This window comes from Sus scrofa, chromosome 2, assembly GCF_054392235.1.
Source record: "Sus scrofa isolate SSC_HxYL_T2T_F1_AM1 chromosome 2, Sscrofa_HxYL_maternal_Yorkshire_Landrace_v2.0, whole genome shotgun sequence".
Lineage (NCBI taxonomy): Eukaryota > Metazoa > Chordata > Mammalia > Artiodactyla > Suidae > Sus > Sus scrofa.
This window is the reverse complement of record NC_139384.1, coordinates 131,104,158-131,124,246: the sequence shown is the minus strand read 5'-3', so window position 1 is coordinate 131,124,246 and position 20,089 is coordinate 131,104,158. Positions and strand designations below refer to the sequence as shown.

General features: G+C 41.7%; 1 protein-coding gene across 10 annotated transcripts in view; it reads left to right on the top strand.

Annotated features, from left to right (window-relative positions):
- Positions 1-20,089, top strand: part of SEMA6A (semaphorin 6A) — a 124,864-nt gene that overhangs the window by 81,512 nt on the left and 23,263 nt on the right. For 7 of the 10 annotated variants that reach the window (XR_014838611.1, XM_005661593.4, XM_003354246.5 and 4 more), the window contains exons 9-17: positions 316-404; positions 1,267-1,484; positions 5,493-5,624; positions 8,073-8,228; positions 9,780-9,956; positions 10,307-10,447; positions 10,536-10,616; positions 12,864-12,922; positions 15,233-15,253. Coding sequence is in view for 9 of the 10 variants with exons in the window: in XM_005661593.4 (XP_005661650.1) it covers positions 316-404; positions 1,267-1,484; positions 5,493-5,624; positions 8,073-8,228; positions 9,780-9,956; positions 10,307-10,447; positions 10,536-10,616; positions 12,864-12,922; positions 15,233-15,253 (1,074 nt within the window). In the remaining variant the exon portion in view is untranslated. Of the gene's footprint in view, positions 1-315; positions 405-1,266; positions 1,485-5,492; positions 5,625-8,072; positions 8,229-9,779; positions 9,957-10,306; positions 10,448-10,535; positions 10,617-12,863; positions 12,923-15,232; positions 15,254-15,390; positions 15,442-20,089 lie in introns of all 10 variants that reach the window. The other 3 variants (XM_005661592.4, XM_013995051.3, XM_085014340.1) reach the window with 1 other exon arrangement.

The window sequence follows — 20,089 nt, the reverse complement described above, 5'->3', positions numbered from 1 at the left end:
TTGACTAGGAGATGCGTGCAAAATTCTTCCCGTAATATGATTCTACTGTGGAAAATAAAATTACAGAGATATGCAAAACTCATTTATTCTTCATTGTTAATTGCAACCGCTTCTGAAAGATAAAATTTGCAGGCTTAAATGCTTTTTGAAATCATCAGCACTTGCATGCATGAAGTTTATTGGAAATAGTTAGTGTTAACCAAATGCTTAATAGCCCTATACTTTTAATTAATAACATGTCTTTGGTTGCAGTTGACTGCAGTTATTATAACTCTCTGTGACATGTCCCCAACTAAAGTGCCCATTTGTCCACAGAACCGTACTTTGTCCAGGCTGTGGATTATGGAGACTACATCTATTTCTTCTTTAGGGAAATAGCGGTGGAGTACAACACCATGGGAAAGGTAAGAGGGGAGGCTGTCTCCATTTGGGGCCAATGTTGCTATCAGTGACTTTGATAAAAGAACCGTAAATCCAAGGACAAGGTCATCACTTTGAGAAGATCCTGCCAAAGACTGGTGGAAGTGAAACATTTTTCTTCCTCGAAGCCCTGTATGGATTTTCACAAAAGCAACAGATTACAGGGAACCTCTTAACTATTTCTGTTGAAAATTTACTAAAAGGATGTTTGGGTGATTTCATATCAGTTTCAAGTACCTCAAGATGTGGGTTCCAGGTCTATGCCCCAATTTTTTTGTTTGGAGTTGTTTCAGAGAAAGAGTAAATACACACAGTATCTTTAAGCAAATGGAGGTCTTGGATTGTACTTATCACAAAAAGCAATAGTACAATTAAGGGATGTCTATGTCACTTATTTGCACCAAGAGTACTCACTAAATCGGAGGGCACAAATTCAATGCCAGGGTGGCTTGCGCAGTTAGAGGAATTCAGTGCATGAGATGCAGGGCCCAGAGGCAGCCAGTGAGGATGGCAGAGATGGTGCATACAAAGTGCTTTTGTTTGAGGAAATAAAAAGCTAAGCAGTCTGTATGGAAATGAGTTTATGTGGCTGGGAGCTGATCCCCTGAAGGATTTATGGCTCTGTATTAAATGCCACAGCCTTATCTTTCAAAACATGCTGTTCCAATGCTGAGTTTTTTTTCTTTTTTTTTTCTTTTTTTTTTTTTTTTTGTGCTACTGATTTTAGAAACCCAGGATTAAATTAAGCACCTTGTTGTTCTGTTTCTGTTTTCTAAGAAAGGCAAATTCTACTAAGATCTCTGTGCAAAGTGAGTGCATGTCATTTTCCTTGCTTTTCCTCTGCAGGTCGTTTTCCCCAGAGTGGCTCAGGTTTGTAAGAACGACATGGGAGGGTCTCAAAGAGTCCTGGAGAAACAGTGGACATCTTTCCTTAAGGCTCGCCTCAACTGCTCCGTTCCTGGAGACTCTCACTTTTATTTCAACATACTGCAGGCAGTTACAGATGTGATTCGTATTAACGGCCGTGACGTTGTCCTGGCAACCTTTTCCACACCTTATAACAGGTAACCATGCCCTGGCTATGTGGACCTAATCCTTCCTTCCTGGCTTCCTTTTCCCTAGGGGTTCCTGCCTAATACACAAGATTTACAACTGACAGGAAAAAACTGCCATTCACTATCTGTCGCTAAGAAGTGCTTAACACCCAGTTTTCATCGACCAATTAACAATCATTTGTAAGCACAGTTAGCTTAGGATTTTAGAGAAAGTAATTGGATAAATTATAACAATAACTTCTTTTTATATGCCCGACACATAAACACTCTTCATGTGTTATTTCTTAATCTCTCTGGTAATCTTGGGAAATGAATACTGTTACCTTCTTTTTACACTTAAGAAAACGAAGTTAGGTTATAGTCTCTGGAAACAGCAGCTTTGGACTCAAGAATTTTTTCTTCCAGGTCATTTGACATTGCATTTGACTTTTAATATTTTGATGACTAGATCAGTAATGGTTAAAGTAAAACTACTCTGTCCATTGTGGCTCAGCAGGTTATGAACCCCACTACTATCCATGAGGATATGGGTTTGATCCCTGGCCTCGCTCACTGGGTTAAGGATCCAGCGTTGCCATGAGCTGTGGTGCAGGTCACAGATGCGGCTCAGATCCCATGTAGCTGTGGCTGTTGTATAGGCTGGCAGCTGTATTCAACCCTTAGCCTGGGAACTTCCGTATGCCATGGGTGCAGTCCTAAAAAAAAAAAGTGAAAAAAAATATATACTGGAAATTTATTACAATGCTATATAGAGTAGAAGTTAGGAATCAGAAGAGTTCCTCCCGCATCCCACTTAAGGGACCCTGGTTATTATCCTACCAGAGGAATCAGGATCCCAACCACAGCACCACTGTCAGACTCTGGAAGATTCTAGTGAGGATTTATAAGTCATCAAATACTGTACTAAGAAATACTGAGCCTCAGCCTGTTCATTCTTATTGTTCTATTTATTTAAGCTAAGACGCTGAGCTGTTAAATGGCACACTAATAATTGCTCCTGGAGCAGTGGAAATGGGTGGAGACTAAAGAATAGAAAGAAGAGGGGTATTAAGTTCCCTGATACTCAGCTCTCCCAGACCCTAGCGTCCTAGCTCTGCAGTGTGGCAGTAATCCTAACTCTGGGCATGGGCATGAGATTAAAAAACATGCATTACAGTCTCATTTCCATGCAGAACTCTGTATGTGCTATATTATCTTCCATTAGGAAGGCACTACTTTAGATTATACTTTTTACAAGGAGTGGGAAGAACTTGACGGGTGGCTAGAGGACAGCAGATACATGATGTGACTGGAGAAGAGCAGCTAAGAAGAAATGCTTACCAAGTGGGTAGAGCCTAGAAGAGAGCAAGATGAAAGATAAAATCATGTTCCTCAATCATATGTCTGGCAAAGGTCAAGAGTTCCCCCACTTGAAAGTACCTGAACATATGAATCCATGTTGCAGCGAGAAGTACTCGGTTAGGTTTAAGTAAGCTGTAACCACCTGAAGGAATTTTTAGACTTGAGAATAGAAAGGATATAAAAATCCAGGCCTTGGGTCTTCATACTTTGGAACCCATGTATCTACGAGTGTTGAAAAAAAACACAGTGGAACACAGGAATGCAAGGGCCAGTGGAATTTCACAGAACGTTCCTAGTTGTTTTGCCTGCTTTTTGAGAAGATGAGTTACTTTGTGATTACAATAGAGTACTAGATTCCTGCATTTTATGTACACTCCATTAAAAGAATTTTCTTTTTCTTTCTTTTTTTTTTCACGGCTACACCTGTAGCATATGGAAGTTCCCAGGCTAGGGGCAGAATTGGAGCTGCAGCTGTGGCCTATGCCACAGCTATATTAACACCAGGACCAAGCTGCACCACAGCTTGTGGCCACAAACTATACCACAGCTTGTGGCAACACCAGATTCTTAACCCACTGTGTGAGGCCAGGGATAAAACCCACATCTTCACGGAGACAACGCTGGGTCCTTAACCTGCTGAGCCACAGTGGGAACCTCTAAAGAATTTTCTTAATCGGCCCCTAGGAAACATTTAATTAGCACATGGTAATGCAGTTTCAGAATCCATATTTATTTGTTCAGTAAAATCAGAAAATGGCAAAAATACGTATACCAGTTTTCAGCTAGAAATTGCAGCTCCTCTCTGCTCTTACTCCCTCTGCTTTCATCCCTCTCTACCCTGTGCTCCGCACATGCACACCTCCTCCTGTGAGGAGGTTTCAAATCCTTTGGGTGTTCCTCTTCACCCTGGAGGCAAAGCCCAGCTTCCTCGGCACAGCATGCAGGCCCTTGCCTGGTCCGGCAGGCCCTTCTCCAGCTCATCGGGCTTACCCAAGCGTGCTCCTGCCCTGCTCTCTGCCAAATCTGCCCATCCAGTCCATGTCTGTTTGCCCCCCAGACCCCTGGGGTGCTCCAAGCTTCAGCTCCAGTCACCTCGCATGGTACCTTGCGTATACCTCTTTTACATACTACTCTTACCAGACTGTCTTGAAACATGTGTTATTGTTATCATGGTTGTTGTCACAGTTATTTGCCTCCATACTGAACTGTGAGTCAGCTGAGAGTAAGACTGTTATTTAATGCTTCCGATTAGGGATTCCATAAATATCTGTGAATGCACAGAGGACGGGAAGAAAAGGAGGGAATAAAGTAGGGAAGGAAAAAGGAAGTGTTGCACAAACAATTCTAACCCTGGGCAGATTAAAACATGCTAGGATATCTTCAGCTATTATGAAGTGCTCCATAAAATATCTTCATTTTTATCCTATTGTTTTTAATATTTAAAGTCAATACGTACACCTCTTACTTTTAGGAAAAGGAGATGTGAAGAGACTTTTACAAAATTAAATAAGGCCAGGGTGTCCTCAAATTTTAAAACAAACAGGGATCACTGTCTTCTTATAGACTCAATTCTCTGAATAAGACACACACACAGCCTACATACTTTACAATTCATCCTGCCACCCTGTTTTAAACAAGCTTTCTAATCCTCTCCCTATTTCCTGCTTTATTAGTAATACTTCAGTAATTGTGTTATGAAATTAGAAACGGCATAAAAATTGTCCTAATCTTACGCGAAGTGATTTCTGTATCCTTTGAACACGTGTAAAATTGGGACTAAATCGCTCTCCCTCCCCTGGATGATGTTCATGTCGCCAAGTGCCACTGTCTCGCCTTGGATGCTTCTGCTGTGCGGTGACCCACTGCCTCAAAGCCTGATTGAAACTAGCGGCCAGCCAGTGCGCGAACTTTATTTGATCAAAATCAAGGAACCACCACGGTTGAAAACAAACATGCATTCAAGCACTGTACCAAGATGAATGAATAATTCACGTCTTCTTACCAATGATGAAAAAAAAAAATCTCAAAAGTCCTTCCCGGAGTGCCGGGCAATGTTGTAATTATAGGTAGAGATTACTGTCATTATGATTATTTAGCACTTAATTGAGCACTTTATTTGCAAAGTGCTGGTGCTTTAGAGATTTAAATTGTTTAGTCTTATGCAAATAAACAGGCAGTGATATTTGACATGTACAGGGGCTAACATAAAACATGGTTGGGTTCCTTACACACACATTCTCACTCCTGACGTCATCAGCCTGAGGAACCAAAGGAGGAGCATAGGGATAGTAGGGGCACTTTCATTTGGAATTTTCACCAATATTAGAGATGCAGAATGTTTTCCAAACATTCTTTGGGTGAAAGATTGATAATTAGCATCAGGGAACTGATGAAACTTCTAAATCAGCGGTTCATCCATTCCTCCTTTATAAACAAAAGCGGTGCCAGACAAGGCATAAAGAGGTTTTTTCCCTATGATTTTGCCATCGTTGATGCAAATTTGATTCACAGAAACATTCCCCTTATGCATTAGGGCCCCTTACACTTACAGCGTTCAGGGTACGAACATTAAATTTCAACTGTCTGTACCAGCAAAATTTTCTTTGGAGTATGTTTTCCAAACTGCATGCGTAACTACTGCACGAGTAACTCTGTGTGTGAAATGTCATATTGCAGCATCCCTGGCTCTGCAGTGTGTGCCTATGACATGCTTGATATTGCCAATGTTTTTACTGGGAGATTCAAGGAACAGAAGTCTCCAGATTCCACGTGGACACCAGTTCCTGATGAACGAGTGCCTAAGCCCAGGTATGTGCAATTATTTATAAGCTCTTTTGAACTTCTGGAAATGGTGCAGTTTGCCCCTTGGTAATGGACAACTTATAAACTGCATACACCGAGGCCTTCCATGCAGGCCATGCAGGTACAAATGCCAGCACAACACAAAGGCCTGTGAGGCCGATACCTCTGACCCCTTAACCAGAACCCCAAATAATCTATAGCTGTAGGCATAGTAGTGACTCTCTAGTCTTTTGCTTCGACCTGTAGCTGTGGATTATCATCCTAGGATGATAGGAACCATCTGGTCCAGTCAGCCCCCACGGTCTCTAATGAGGAACCCGAGGCCCAGGGAGGCATTAAGTATCCTGCAGGAGTGCACAGAGCTGGGCAGCTGATCTGTACTGCTCCTCCCTGCTCCCCTGTGTTTACAGAGACTCGTGTCTTCAAGCCTTAATAAAATGTGCAATACAAATGGTGTTCCCTGGACTTTGTGACTAGACTGGATTGGAGCTGATCCCAGATTCCAAGTCAAGGGCAGGTAGAGACTAGCGGGTACAATGGGTGGTTAGGGTGCTTCTGGTCTGCCAGGTTCTGGTCTGTTTGGGGTTGAGATGCACTGTCAATGGCCCCCTCCCTAAAATGTGCCCCAGGATAGCTTTCCCAGGGAAACTATTGTCCAGAGACAATCCAGAGACCTTCTCCTGTGTCGCCTCTAGCAAAGCCTCACACTAAACCAGTTCATGCATTCCCCCTAACCGGGACAGGATGCAACTCTTGTCCCAGCCCCGTGCCTGCCCTCTCCATGTGGCACACACTACAGACCTCCATTTGGCATTTGAAATCTGAGTTCTATGGAAACACCCCTGTGTGTTCAGCTTCCCCCACTTAATCGGTGTGCCTCTGGAAGGAAGCTCAGTGTCTTCCAACTCTTGCCTCCAAACTCTAATCCCCCGCACAAATTACCTGGCCAGTGCACTCAAATGAATGAGCTTAGGTAATATGAAACACTGTACCTGGGGGAGAAACCTCTGTCGTTCATCCATCTGTCTTCATCCCCTGAATTATCTGGTGCATGCACTCTCCATTACTTACGGAGAGCACCCTGGGTGCAAAAAGCACACTCTGACAACCTCAGATAGATGTTCCAAGTCATGGTCTAGAATTGTTCACATCCTTCCAGGTAAGCAAGGAGGGGAGTTCAGCCAGAGGGATCAGGTTTCAGGGAATACATCTGTAATATGCCTCCTGGGTATGGAAAGATTTTGTCACCTGCTGTCACCAGAACACATACTTTAAGTGACTGCCTACTGGTGGCAGTGTGTTCCCCCTCATCATTCCATGTGATAGTCTCCCTGTCTTAGAGACATCAGGATACTTTCCTGGCTGGTTAGATTAATGCCATGAAACAGCATGTGCATGGGGCTAGATCCTGCCAGTACTGTCATGGTCCATACCAGTAGACCAGGGGGCAAAGCAGGCGTTTGGACAGGACTGGCATGGGTATACCTCTGATCTGACTTTGCTGAGATGTCCCTTGGCTCCTAAAACAATTTAATTTCATACAGAAGCAAAATTTTATTGTCAATGTTCACTAATTTTAAAAATGACTTTTCAGGCAAGAATTTCAGTGTAACTGGCTTTTCATACTTGCCCAAATCAAACAAAAACAATAAAAAATAAGACCCAAATGTTCTCCGACCCACAAGTAATGAGAGGTGGCTGCACTGAGTCTAGCAGGTACTTAAGGCTAGCAGCTTTTTGAGCATCTTTATTTTCCACATTTGTCAGAAAGTCAGTCCAACTGTCTCCTTTCGTGAAGCAAATGCCTCAAGAACTTCTAGCAGGGTTGGAGTTCCTGTCGTGGCACAGTGGTTAACGAATCCGACTAGGAACCATGAGGTTGCGGGTTCGATCCCTGCCCTTGCTCAGTGGGTTAAAGATCCGGCGTTGCCATGAGCTGTGGTGTAGGTTGCAGACGCGGCTCGGATCCCGCGTTGCTGTGGCTCTGGCGTAGGCCGGTGGCTACAGCTCCGATTCAACCCCTAGCCTGGGAACCTCCATATGCCGCAGGAGTGGCCCAAGAAATAGCAAAAAAAGACAAAAAAAAAAAAAAAAAAAAAAGAACTTCTAGCAGGGTTTTAGGACAAGGAGAGCAGTCTCAGAGTCATGCAGACCAAACACTCCCTCCCTTGTTTCAAGCCTCATCACTGTTTATAGGGTGTGTTTGTGCTTCTGGTGGGAAAGCCAAGCTGCCCCCAGCCAAGGCTGAACCGCCCTGGCTCAGCTTCTCTACAGAATGAGGAGGCGGCCCTGAGGAAATCTAAGCATATTTTTCTGTTGGGTTTGTTCACTGTTCAACTTCCTCTTCTCAGCCTACGGTGCATTCTCTCTCCTGCGAGATGCACAGAGAAGCAGTTCATTCAAAGGAATTTCCATAAAGCATGATATAAACTCCCTCCCTTTGTTTCTTTTTAGGCCAGGTTGCTGCGCTGGCTCCTCCTCCTTAGAAAAATATGCAACTTCCAATGAATTTCCTGATGATACCCTGAATTTCATCAAAACACACCCACTCATGGATGAGGCCGTGCCTTCCATCATCAACAGGCCATGGTTCCTAAGGACGATGGTCAGGTGGGCGTCGAGCAAACCATGTTCCAAATGGATTTCCCCTATTCCCTCTCATCTTTATGGCACCTATCATAAATCATCTTTGACCAGTGGGTCATGATTTGAAATGCCACACACATCTTCTGTTATCCTGGGCACTGATTCAGCTATGACGTGCTGGGCAGTTAGGTGGATGCCACCAAACCCACCATAACCACATCCCACATGAACAGACTTCATGTATTTTCAGGCGAAGTGGGCACATGCCAGCAATTAGTGGAAACAAAGTCATCACCTTCTGGGTCAGCCCATTAATCCTATCTGTGTAAAAGCAGGGAAGCACTGAGGGGGGATCCATCAATGGGTGTTGACTCTTGTTTGACTGGATATGACTGCAAAACATGCTGCAGATTCCATCAGGGCACTGGATTGTTAACGGTCATACATGGAGCATTTGCACAAGAAAACCAGCATGAAGGGTTCACACTTTAGCACTTGTTGTCTGAAGTGGTGGCCAACAGAGATGGGATAGCTGGTTACAAATCTGATAGCAGGAAATACTCGTCCTTCTCATGTTTATTTAGGGCTCAATTCCAAACAGTTCAACAGGCTTTCCCACGTACCATCCAACTGTGGTAGTCATCAATCACAGTATCAATTAACTTTTCCACCATTTGTAAATGGTGACTTTGTTGAAAGATTTTAACATACTATAAGGTGGAAACCATGGTGTGTCATTTGCAGGAAGATTCATGTTTTCTAGTTCCTGCCATGGTGCTTAAGGACAAACAGGTATCCACGGAGTTAGGAAGGGCTATGGGACTTCAGAGAAGGAGACTTCCCCGCAGGACTTCTCCTAGGCAGCTGATAGGACTGATGCTCTTCACCCTTGGCTTTAAATAGATCTTAATTGGCTTGTACATCCTTTAATTTATCAACAGTGCCATGAGCACCCTACCTCCCCATCCTTCAGAACTCTCAGCCCTCTATCTACCATCAGAAGGCTTTCCCATCTGACATTCTGTTGACAATCTTTGCACCTAATAGGAAGAATGTGGAAAAATGGTAGCCACTGGATTTCTTTTCAACATTCAAAGAAATGTTAGCAGTGATCAGATACTGATTAGTACTCTGCGCTGTAAAACAAAAAATCCTGTGAAATCAGATTGTTATGATCATTATACAACTACAGATGTGATAAATTCATTTGAGTAATAAAAAAAAGAAAAAAAAACAGTAAATGAGGTCACTTATTATTTCTTAGTCTCTCAAAAGGAGACATCAGTCTTCCCTCGTTGCTCATGAAAGGAATAACTGCTGAGTAGTTTCAGATGGTTATGGCTGTGTATTTATTATATAATTTGGCCTCCACACATACATACATACCTCTCTCATCTCCTTGGAGCCATGCTAATGCCCTTCATATGGAAATAAAGGACCAGAACAGCTTGAGAGCATTATTTATATGCAAAGATTTTTCTTGAGGTTATAACTAGAATTTTGTTTGAAGTGGAAGAGGGGACACTTTAATGAAAGACTAACAAATAGATAAAAAATGTGATCCTGTCATTTTAGATACCGCCTGACCAAAATTGCGGTGGACACTGCTGCTGGGCCATATCAGAATCACACTGTGGTTTTCCTGGGATCAGAAAAGGGAATCATCTTGAAGTTCTTGGCCAGGATAGGAAACAGTGGTTTCCTAAATGACAGCCTCTTCCTGGAGGAGATGAGCGTTTACAATCCTGAAAAGTGCGTAGAATGTTTGGTTCTTTCCTAGTAATTATTTGCTACCTTATTATGATATTTTCCATTTAAAGAAACCTTGGCAAACTTAGATTTTGTAAATTCTTAGGTGACTTTTAATATTATTTGTAACACTCTTTTCATACATTAAAAGCATCATTTTCCCCTTGCCAGTAATGTGTGTTTACGTGTATTGGCGGGGAGGGGGTGCACACGTCAGGATCACTCCCCCTCAGTTAGATCAGGCTAAGCAATCCAGCCTGTGGGCTGGGAGGTGGGGTATAAGAGTGGTGGCGGGAAGGAGAGAACCAACCCAAGAGAGGCTATGAATGACGTCATCCTGCCTCTAAAACCAGGTGCAGCTATGACGGAGTCGAAGACAAGAGGATTATGGGCATGCAGCTGGACAGAGCAAGCAGCTCTCTGTATGTAGCTTTCTCCACCTGTGTGATAAAGGTTCCCCTTGGCCGGTGTGAACGACATGGCAAGTGTAAAAAGTATGTATTGGCCTCAGTGACCCTTAGAAAGTGCCCACAGTGCCTAGAGAATAGTCCCAGGTTGCTCACGGTCACCTTCTTCCTGCAGAACCTGTATTGCCTCCAGAGACCCATACTGTGGGTGGGTAAAGGAAGGTGGCACCTGTGCCCATCTGTCACCCAGCAGCAGGTAAGAAGCCTGAGGATATAAAGTAGCCTAGACATATGAGTAATCGGGCTCACACAGCACCGCCACTCAGCCGTCTGTGCACAAACCTCATCCATGCGACTGCCAGCCCTTCTCCTTCCTTTTCCCATTTCAGAGAACACACAATATCACATGTGGCAGATTTCCAATTGATTAATCATCCATCCTCAGACTGATTAAAAACACAGAGAAAAACAACACAGCAGACTTCTAAGTATCCCCTGGAGAGAGGGACAAGATGGTACATGCCTGGATCATCACGGTGTGGCAACAGCAGAGAAAAGGAGCAATAGGGTACCAATTAGATTAGTGATGTGGTCTGTCCAGCCAAAGCAAAACTGGCTCCTCTAATTGACCATAGAGGGCTGAGAAGAAATTGCAGAGCACTTGTTAAGTGATGCATTTGCACTGCAAGCATGGTGTATACATCCAATAAACCTCTCTCCCGCACTGAAGAACAGTTGACCCTATTACTCATTAGGTAGGCAATCAATTCTTGGCATTTTTCCAGCAGATCAGCTGGATTGAGCCAGTCTACCATGCCTGTGATATTGAGTTTGAATTGTTGTCCTGACTTTAAATGCTTGGACGGTATTAGTTCAAAGGTTTTCTGCTCTTACTTCAGTGGATGTGAAATCCAAAATAACATTTGGAAAAATATCCAGTGCATGTCCTTGACAGGTGATGGCAATTTAAAGAAGGGGCCAGATGGCAGCACAGTTCTTTCTTCACCATTTCTTCAAATTCCCTAGATCCAAAGGGCAAAAAGAATCGTCCTCACATCACCCTGAGCCTCCTCTCCCATTTTAGAATAGCTGATCAGGTAGAAGAGCCTATATGATGACCAGCGCCGGCATAATTCGAGGACAAGACAGAGCTAAAGATAACTGTAAAGTCTGACCTGAAAATCTGACTAATGCACAAAGGGTTGACTCACCGTGGATTATTAGATCAGCTTTGCGAGGAGCAATCTTGACACAGTACGGTATTAGAGCTTTCCATCTCTTCGTGGGAACCCTGAAGTGAAGGCCAAAGGATCACAAATTGCAGTGAGAGAAGCTGAGAAATGACCTGTCGCCTTCCTTTAGACAAAGTGTGACCAAAGGTAATACCACTGATTTTTAAAAATCATTTCAAAGTCAAGATGAGAACTCCAAAATCATTCCCTTTAAGGATCTAGATAAATATTTCACTGTTCAACATATGTGGAACTGTCCTTGGAAAGTGGCCTTCGGAGCCTGGTTGAATACTGGCTTTCATTACCATTCAAAATCTTTATCCTTTGAGGATGAATGTGACTTTTAACACAGCACAAAAACATTGGAAAACAAATACGGTGGAGTCTTAGATCAAGGTGTGACTTTCAAAATAGTTTTCCTATATGCCTCATAAATAAACCCTGGAGACAACTGCAAAACAGGAGTTTCAATTATACTAGAGGAAGAAGAAGAGCTAAATTCCCCTGAAATTGGACAAGACTCTTTTGGATTATTCCAGTGTGCTTATTTAAAAATCCAAATGGATACCATTAAGATTGGTCTTATTGATGTTATATACTTTAGAGAGCCCAAAGGTGACCCAGTGGACTTGCAAGAAAAGTGAGCCTGTAGAGGAGCATGAGAGCAGAAATCCTGAGGACTGGGCATGGCTAGGAGTCAACCAAACACCTGAGTGGTCTCAGCAAAACGCAACATTGTGTCTGGCCTCTCATGCACCTGACACGCCTACGGAGCACCTGAAAACTTCGGTATACCAACTTATTTCCAAGCAAACATACCAAAAAACCAAACAAGAACAGACAAGATCTAGGAAGGCAACAGCTAGGGTAAAAGAAAAAGCAGAGAGGGAGATAGTTTTTTAATTTATAGACTCTGTATCACTTACCTAAGGAGTGTATATAAACATTTAAACCTTCCACATGTTTAAGAAATGCTCAGGGAATCAGAGACGAAGAATGATATAGGTTATCCGCAAACTAATTAACTCCCTGAATAATATCTGAATTAGTTGCCTAAACCATGACTTCTCTTTGAAGAGTCACAATGGACTCATTTCTAAATACTTCGGAGATAGATTTTCAAGCTATAATCTACTTTTTTTGCACCTGCCACTCCATTCATCAAACTATGTTAGCTGCTTAAGTGACACTTAAAGATGCATTCTGGAATAAAGACTCACATCACTGAATTTGTTTCTGTCTTTCTTCTCCTCCCTCCTCTTTTGTTGAAGACTGACTTTTGAACAGGACATAGAACGTGGCAATACAGATGGCCTGGGAGACTGTCACAGTAAGTGGAGCTTTTTATCCATGTATATCATTGGGCAAAGATGCTTTTATAGAATGGCCTAGAAACATGACTCCACCTGTGAAACTGAGTGTGGCTGCCTCTAAAACATGCATAAATAACAAAAATCATCTTCTAGATAGCAAATAAAAAATAGTATGTCCTGCTGCCAGTGTTGCCAAGACCACTGCCATAAATGCTGGCCTATTTCTTTGTCATAATGCTGTGGGACAGAGTCACTCTACAGGATGCTAACTAGAGCAGAGCAGCAAGCTTTATCAGCATTTCCATTTAAAAACCAGTTTTGTTGTCTTTAAAAATGTTACTGCCATAATTTTTAGCCACATAATAAAAAGAGTGACCGCAACACTCTAGCTTTTTAACTGGATGAGACTATTTTATTTTCCTTGAACATGAGGACTTACAAAATTACATTTTAAAATTAGATTTACATCTAGTATCATTTGCAGCCGGAAAAATTTTCTGAAAGAGCCCACCAAGGTGACTGTAAATAACCTTTTTATAAGAATTAACCTACTAATCTCAGAGTTCATTTCAAAAGTTATTAAACGCTAACATTTTAGTTAGAACTTTATAAAAAGGATCCTGGCCAAAGCTCTGCTCAACTGTCCAGTCATCTGATTAATTTCAATATTCTCCTGAAAATGCTTTATCAGTGCTAATTTAGAACATAATGCCGTACTCTGTGAAAACGTTTAGTTTGCTAGGTTTTAAATGTTACAAGTGCTGAATTTCAAGAAGCTGGCATTCCAAATGGCATAAAAAATAGCTAAGGGAAGGAAACTATATTACTTCTGATATTTGATTTGATAATGAAAATCAGGGATGTAACTCTAAATCTTCAAGCCGTGAGTCCCAAAATTTCAGACTCTAAGATACCATTCAGTACTGCACCTTTTCTGGAGAAGTGACATAATCAAATAAAGAGGGCTACAGACAGCCTCATTTCCAAAGTCTTGGTCATATTTTTTTGTCTGCAAATATACATTGGCAAAAGCTTATTATGTCTTCATACACAAAATTTGAATTAAGAAATTACCATAGGAAACTGTGTCATCACCAAAATATCTGTCTTATGTGTGTGCAGTAAAAGAATTTGATACCTGGCTGGTGGATCTTAATCCTGCTGGTACTTAAGGCTCCATTTTTAGGGAAACAGGTTTTGGTTTGTATGTGTGTCTCTGAGAGTCCACTTAATTAGCTGATTTTAGTGAATAATTTTCTTCCTATGTTTATGATTTGATGATATGGACAACTCTAGAAAAGCAGGGGTCTCTGTTTGGCTTGAAAAGGTAAATAATGAAAAATGTAGAAATTTCACTGGCTCTATAAAGTGTCCACTATGCCAGCAGGCTCACACTACACCCGGTCCTAGGATGGCGGGACCAAGGAAGCCTCTGTGTTTAGCACAGATCCCCAGCCAGTGATTTACTCTTCAGTCTCCTCTGTCAGGCTTCCGTGTTTTCCTGTGCTCCCTAACCTGCACTGCGGTCCTGCTGAGATACCTCAGGATCCTGCTTCAGGCAGGAGGCAATGCCTCTCTCAGCAGCTCCTCTGCTCCTGGGCTCCCGCTGGAGCACGACCTACTTCTGCTAGATATACCTATTCACACAGGGGCATTCAGAGGATTTAGATATGTGGTGCACAATGGCTCTTTAACAAAAGTTTCCGAGGCAGTGAGGAAACCATACAGAGCCAGTGTCAGAGGCTGAGCAGCAGGCTGAGTGAACCAGTGATAGGACCTGCACACGCAGCACATGCACACAAATGTATCATAGTGCCTCTGGACACGCGTGCGCATGTGTGTGTGTGTGTGTGTGTGTGATTTTTATTTTGGTTTTTCATTTCCTAACTAAAACCCCAGCTGAGTTCAGAACATTGTGCTACTGGACAGTTCCTCACAGCATGATTGGGAGGATGAAACAAAGGAGAATGTAAAGAAAAAGTGCTAAGTGTGGCCCAGATGCACATACACGTCCCGGCGTACAGAGGAGGGTTTACACATAATCACAGTACCATTCCTTCCACTAAGTCTTGCTTTAACTCTCGCTTTGCCCCTTGGCCACAAAGGCATGATTTTCAGGAAACTCACTTGGGAAAGTGATACAGGGATGTGAAACTGGACCAAATAAAAGGCATCTTGTATTACAAGCAGAAAGTAAAAAGCAATTACTTAGTACTGGGATCGTATTTAAGCACAGCTCTGTGTTAGCTCATCCCCACCGAGTAAGTCAGTCACACGATGCAGAATGTTAAACACCCAGTAACCTGCTCCTCCCTTTTGTCTTTCAGATTCCTTCGTGGCACTGAATGGTAAGGAAGCTATTACTCACAATTTAATATCAATGGAAATCTATTTGGGAAACCCTGTTTCACTAACCCTCTTGAGTATTTCCAATCTTACGTTTCGTTTTTTAAATTAATTTTTTAATTCTCATTATTTTTTATAGACATTTCAACTCCTCTACCAGATCATGAAATGTCTTACAACACAGTACATGGTCAGTTTCTGGATTTTTTTAAATTCTTCAAGCCACTCATCCTGTGGTAGTTTATAGTCTTCATTCCTAAACATCATGGACCAGATTCTTTGCTACTTCAGGGCCCCAATTCACTAAAATTATGCATAGATTTCCTGCTTCAAAAATGACTCTACCTGTAATGAGACAATTGATGTGTGAGAATGAGTCCCACAGTTTTAACACATAACATGAAATATGCCAACCTTAGGGGAATTGGTGAATACATTTCATGAGTTCTTGAGGGAGAAGGAGTTGTTTTTGGACATAGGTACATCCAAGATAAAAAAGAACAGTACTTATAACAAATAAGCCATGCCCCTTAACGGAGTGTACCATTCCCCACGGTGCTGGCTTTCAGGACAACAGCATCTGCAGGGAAAATTTACACGGAGTGCAGAACCACATTCTTATTAAACAAAACTTTCCAGTATAGCCATCGAAATTTAAGCACACCAAGAGTGTGAATATTGAGACCTATCTTCAGTGAGATTTCTTTAAGTGTCTACAAGGAAGAGTGACACGGGAAGAGATGAGAGAACAGCATTTATCCCATTCTTCCTGCTCTGATATACACAGATCCTATACTAAACAAAGCCTTTAAGTGCCCCATTTCCATCTCTCAACACTTCCCCAAATGTGTATTAAGTTAAACTATTCATGTGGGTTTTTTTTTAAAAAATATGAAAAACAGGAGTTCCCGTCGTGGCGCAGTGGTTAACGAATCCGACTAGGAACCATGAGGTTGCGGGTTTGATCCCTGACCTTGCTCAGGGGATTAAGGATCCGGCGTTGCCATGAGCTGTGGTGTAGGTTGCAGACGCTGCTCGGATCCCGCGTTGCTGTGGCTCTGGCGTAGACCGGCAGCTACAGCTTCGATTACACCCCTAGCCTGGGAACCTCCATATGCCGTGGGAAAGAAAAGGCAAAAAGACAAAAAAAAGAAAAGAAAGGAACAACATAATGTCAAACTGAAGTTTCTGCATTATAATGGGGACTATGAGTTTCAGGACACACAGACATTTCATACTTTTTATGTTTAAGGTATGTAACAGTAACAGTTCTAGGTCAGTCCTCAAATGGAGAGGTAGGTAATAAACGAAGGTGGGAGATTTAAAAAAAAAAGGAAAGAAAAGAAAGCCAGGTAGATTGAGGATTCAAAGAAATAGTTAAAGATGCTTCTAAATATGTCTAATTGCTCTAGGGAAACTCTCACTCCCTGTGCCTAATCAGCATAAATAACGGGCCTCTTTGCAAGTCCTAAAGACCGTCTTATAAACTGGGGCTGTGCAGATACAAACGATGCCCAGTTTTCCTGTCGGGAAGTGAGGCAGCGAAGCAGATGCTCACCCATCTTTAACATTCTCTCATCTGTGATTCAAGACAGAATATTCAACACCAACAACTGGAAGAATTTCTCAGGAGGCAGATGTCATGTAGTTTGGCTTGCCCTTCATAAAGAGAACCCACTTAGCATCCACTCTTCTCCAATGTCATACTTTGCAATCATTTCCTATAACTGAATAATCTTTATCAGATATGGAGAAATTTGGGTCTTGAATCTAATTGAACCGGCAGCCTCCCCAGCATTCATCAATTGTACTAAGACCAATTTTTAACTCCCAGGTAATTTCTCCTACAGATAGAATAAACCATGAGATGCTCTTTATAAAGAAAAATCACTCTCCAATTTATAGATCTGTCTTACTGCCTTTACAAAAGTAAAGGAACTCATTAATTCCTCCAATTAACACTTTAAAAGACAATGCCCATTTGCCCCCCAGCTTGATCAGTGGTTTTCTTGATGAAATTAGAGACGAGCTGGGATTTTCTTTGCTTGTTTCAGTGGTTTTCTTGATGAAACTAGAGATGAGTTGGGCTTTTCAACAAATAACCCTGTCCATTCAGGCTCAATCTCTCCACTGTGAAGTGGTAAGATGATTAATTGACCATCAAAATCAGGGCTGGTCAAAATGAGAGGCAGGTCCTAGAAAAACACAGGAGACTTTCTCTTCACAAACTACTGCAAGAGATGCTTGTTTTAGAGTTAATACACCTAGAGCAGATTTAATTCATTCACTTGCAGACATTTGTTTAGTGCCTACTATGTGCGAGGCACTGGACTGGGAGCTACCTTTGTACCATCAAAGGAAAAACCAAACTGCTATTTACACGAGCATCGATGTAGCCTAGGAAGCCAACTCCAAAGTCCAAAGTGCACCCCCTGAGTCTAGCTGTGTCCTTTGCATGTTCCCATGAGAAGTTCAGTAGCTGAGTGAAGATTCAGAGTGACCTGCAGAACCAGAGTGACCTGCCTAACTCTGAAAAGGGGGTCGTTCAACAAACCATGCAGACTCCCTACTTGGTAAAAAGTCTGGGCAACACCAGTTACATATGCAAGAACCCTTTTTTAGTGAATTGGACCCTGATTATCTTCCTTCTCTGTTCTCTCTTACTGATTTGGCATCTCTTTTTCTATATCTAACTGGCTACAATCACCTTTAACAGGTTAAAGTAGTTTGAAAGGTCTTTAACCTCTGGAAGACTTGTAGATATAGAGAAACAACATGATACATATTCAAGTTGACTTTTAAAATCTATTTCTTTATATAATAATAATACAGAGGGCAGCTACTTACCTTCTGCCCGCTGTCACTCTGAGCGCACAGTCTTACTTAAATCTTCACTTCACTTTCTCAAAAAAAAAAAAAAAATAGTAATAATACCTCATAAACTCCATTGATTAAAAGAGGACTTTTCTTATTGGATTAATAAAACAAAATTATAGGTTCCAAACATGTACTATCGTATCCACAATTGACTGCCTATTTTTGTTGCATTATTTTAGTTACACAGTCTATTTGGGAATACACAAAAATAATACAGCCTGTAGAATCAGATGCTAAGAAGGAATATAAGGGATTTCCTTTTAACAATTATTTGAACCTGGAGAGGCAGTAATAATAATACACCTCTTTGATTTCAAACCAAGGACTACCGCCTCATGGTGATTTTTACGTGGTAGTTCTAACATTTTTGAGAGTCGGGCATTTTTCTCCAACTGTTTGATTCACCATTGACACACACTGTCTGTCCTCAAACCTACATTTAAAAGATTGTCAACCTCATGCTGCTCTATTTTTTATTTCTTTCGAGTACATCAGATGCATGGTTTCTCTAGATTTACAAATAGAAAATGGGGATGTAGTGGGTATTAGACTAACACTTCAGCAGTAGGCAGGAGCTGATTTCTCACATTTGTGTAAGACATTTTCCTACCTAACTACCATCTGGTCCGCATTAATTTCCTCTCATAACCATAGCTTTCCATTACCAATGAGTTTTCCATGTATTTGCAGCATATGGTTCAGGAACTCTTTCTACAGAGAATGTGTCCCTTAGGCATATATTTCCCCTAGATTACTGTATTAAGAAATGTTCTCCCTAAACCATACTTATGGCATTACCATAAAATTGCCCCTTGAACACAGTTAAATTCAAAGTGCTCAAAATGCATATCAATTCAGGTAAAAGAAATTCTTGCTACTTAAGAGAGGTGGTTATTTTTTTTTTTTTCTTCCCACCTCCCTCTCCCTTTCTTACTCCCCACAAAGCTATTTCTAACTGTTTGCTTATGCTGGGTGCTGAATGCTCTCTTAGGTTGATCATTAGAGCTCAGCTGAATTCAAGAGTAGAATGTTCAGGATATATTTTAGACCTCAAAATAAGCAGAAAGAAAATCTGTATTTCCAGTTCCACGTTAAGAATTTCCCACTCCTGTTCTCTTATCAGTATGTCGAAATGAGATGTGAAACCCGCAAAACGTAAAAAGTCTAGATGCAAGCATTCTTGAGTTTTAAATGAGCATGTTTTTAGCAGTTGGAGATGAACTAGACTAGTTGCAACAAAGCAGATGTTTGAAGCTGTGTAAAGCAGCCAAACACGCTCTACACAGAAAGGGGTTGCTTAAATGTTACCAAAGCTTTGCAGTAACGTTTGAAGTGTGGAGCTTCCATGGAAATCCTACAGCTTAGAGGAGCCACTTGGCTGGCTTGCTTGCTTGCCCCTGCTATTATATAGTCTATAATTTACAGTATTAAAATCTCCTGGGAATCTAACTTCCAATAATAACTGTAAAAAAAAAATGCAGTGCATTCATTATAATCTTTCTTTTCTGTTGGCCAGTATTTTATTTATCACATTATGTGGTGACCCCAGACTGAGGCTGGGAGCCACTTGTGTATCTGCCCTACTTTCTACCAAAATCACCAATTACACATTCACAGTAGTTGCTCTGATGTCTTTTTAAAAATTGCTCAAGAGGTTGCTATAGGTAAGATGGTTTAACAAGCCAAAGACTCTACTTGAAAATCAGAGAGAGGTTATATTTTATTTCCACCAGAGAGAACTGGTAGTGGGGCTTCTTTAAATCATTGTGACAGTTTAGATCAAAGCACCAGATACGCTCTGCATTTAACCTTGTGGAATGATGGAAGGGAAAGCTCAGAAATGTATTCACAGGAAAGGCCTGGTTTCTGCCGTAACCCCACCTTGCCATTCTTCTTCTGGAATTATCCAGCCGTTCATAGGACACTGGCTATTAACTACTCTGGACCTCAAAAAGCTACCC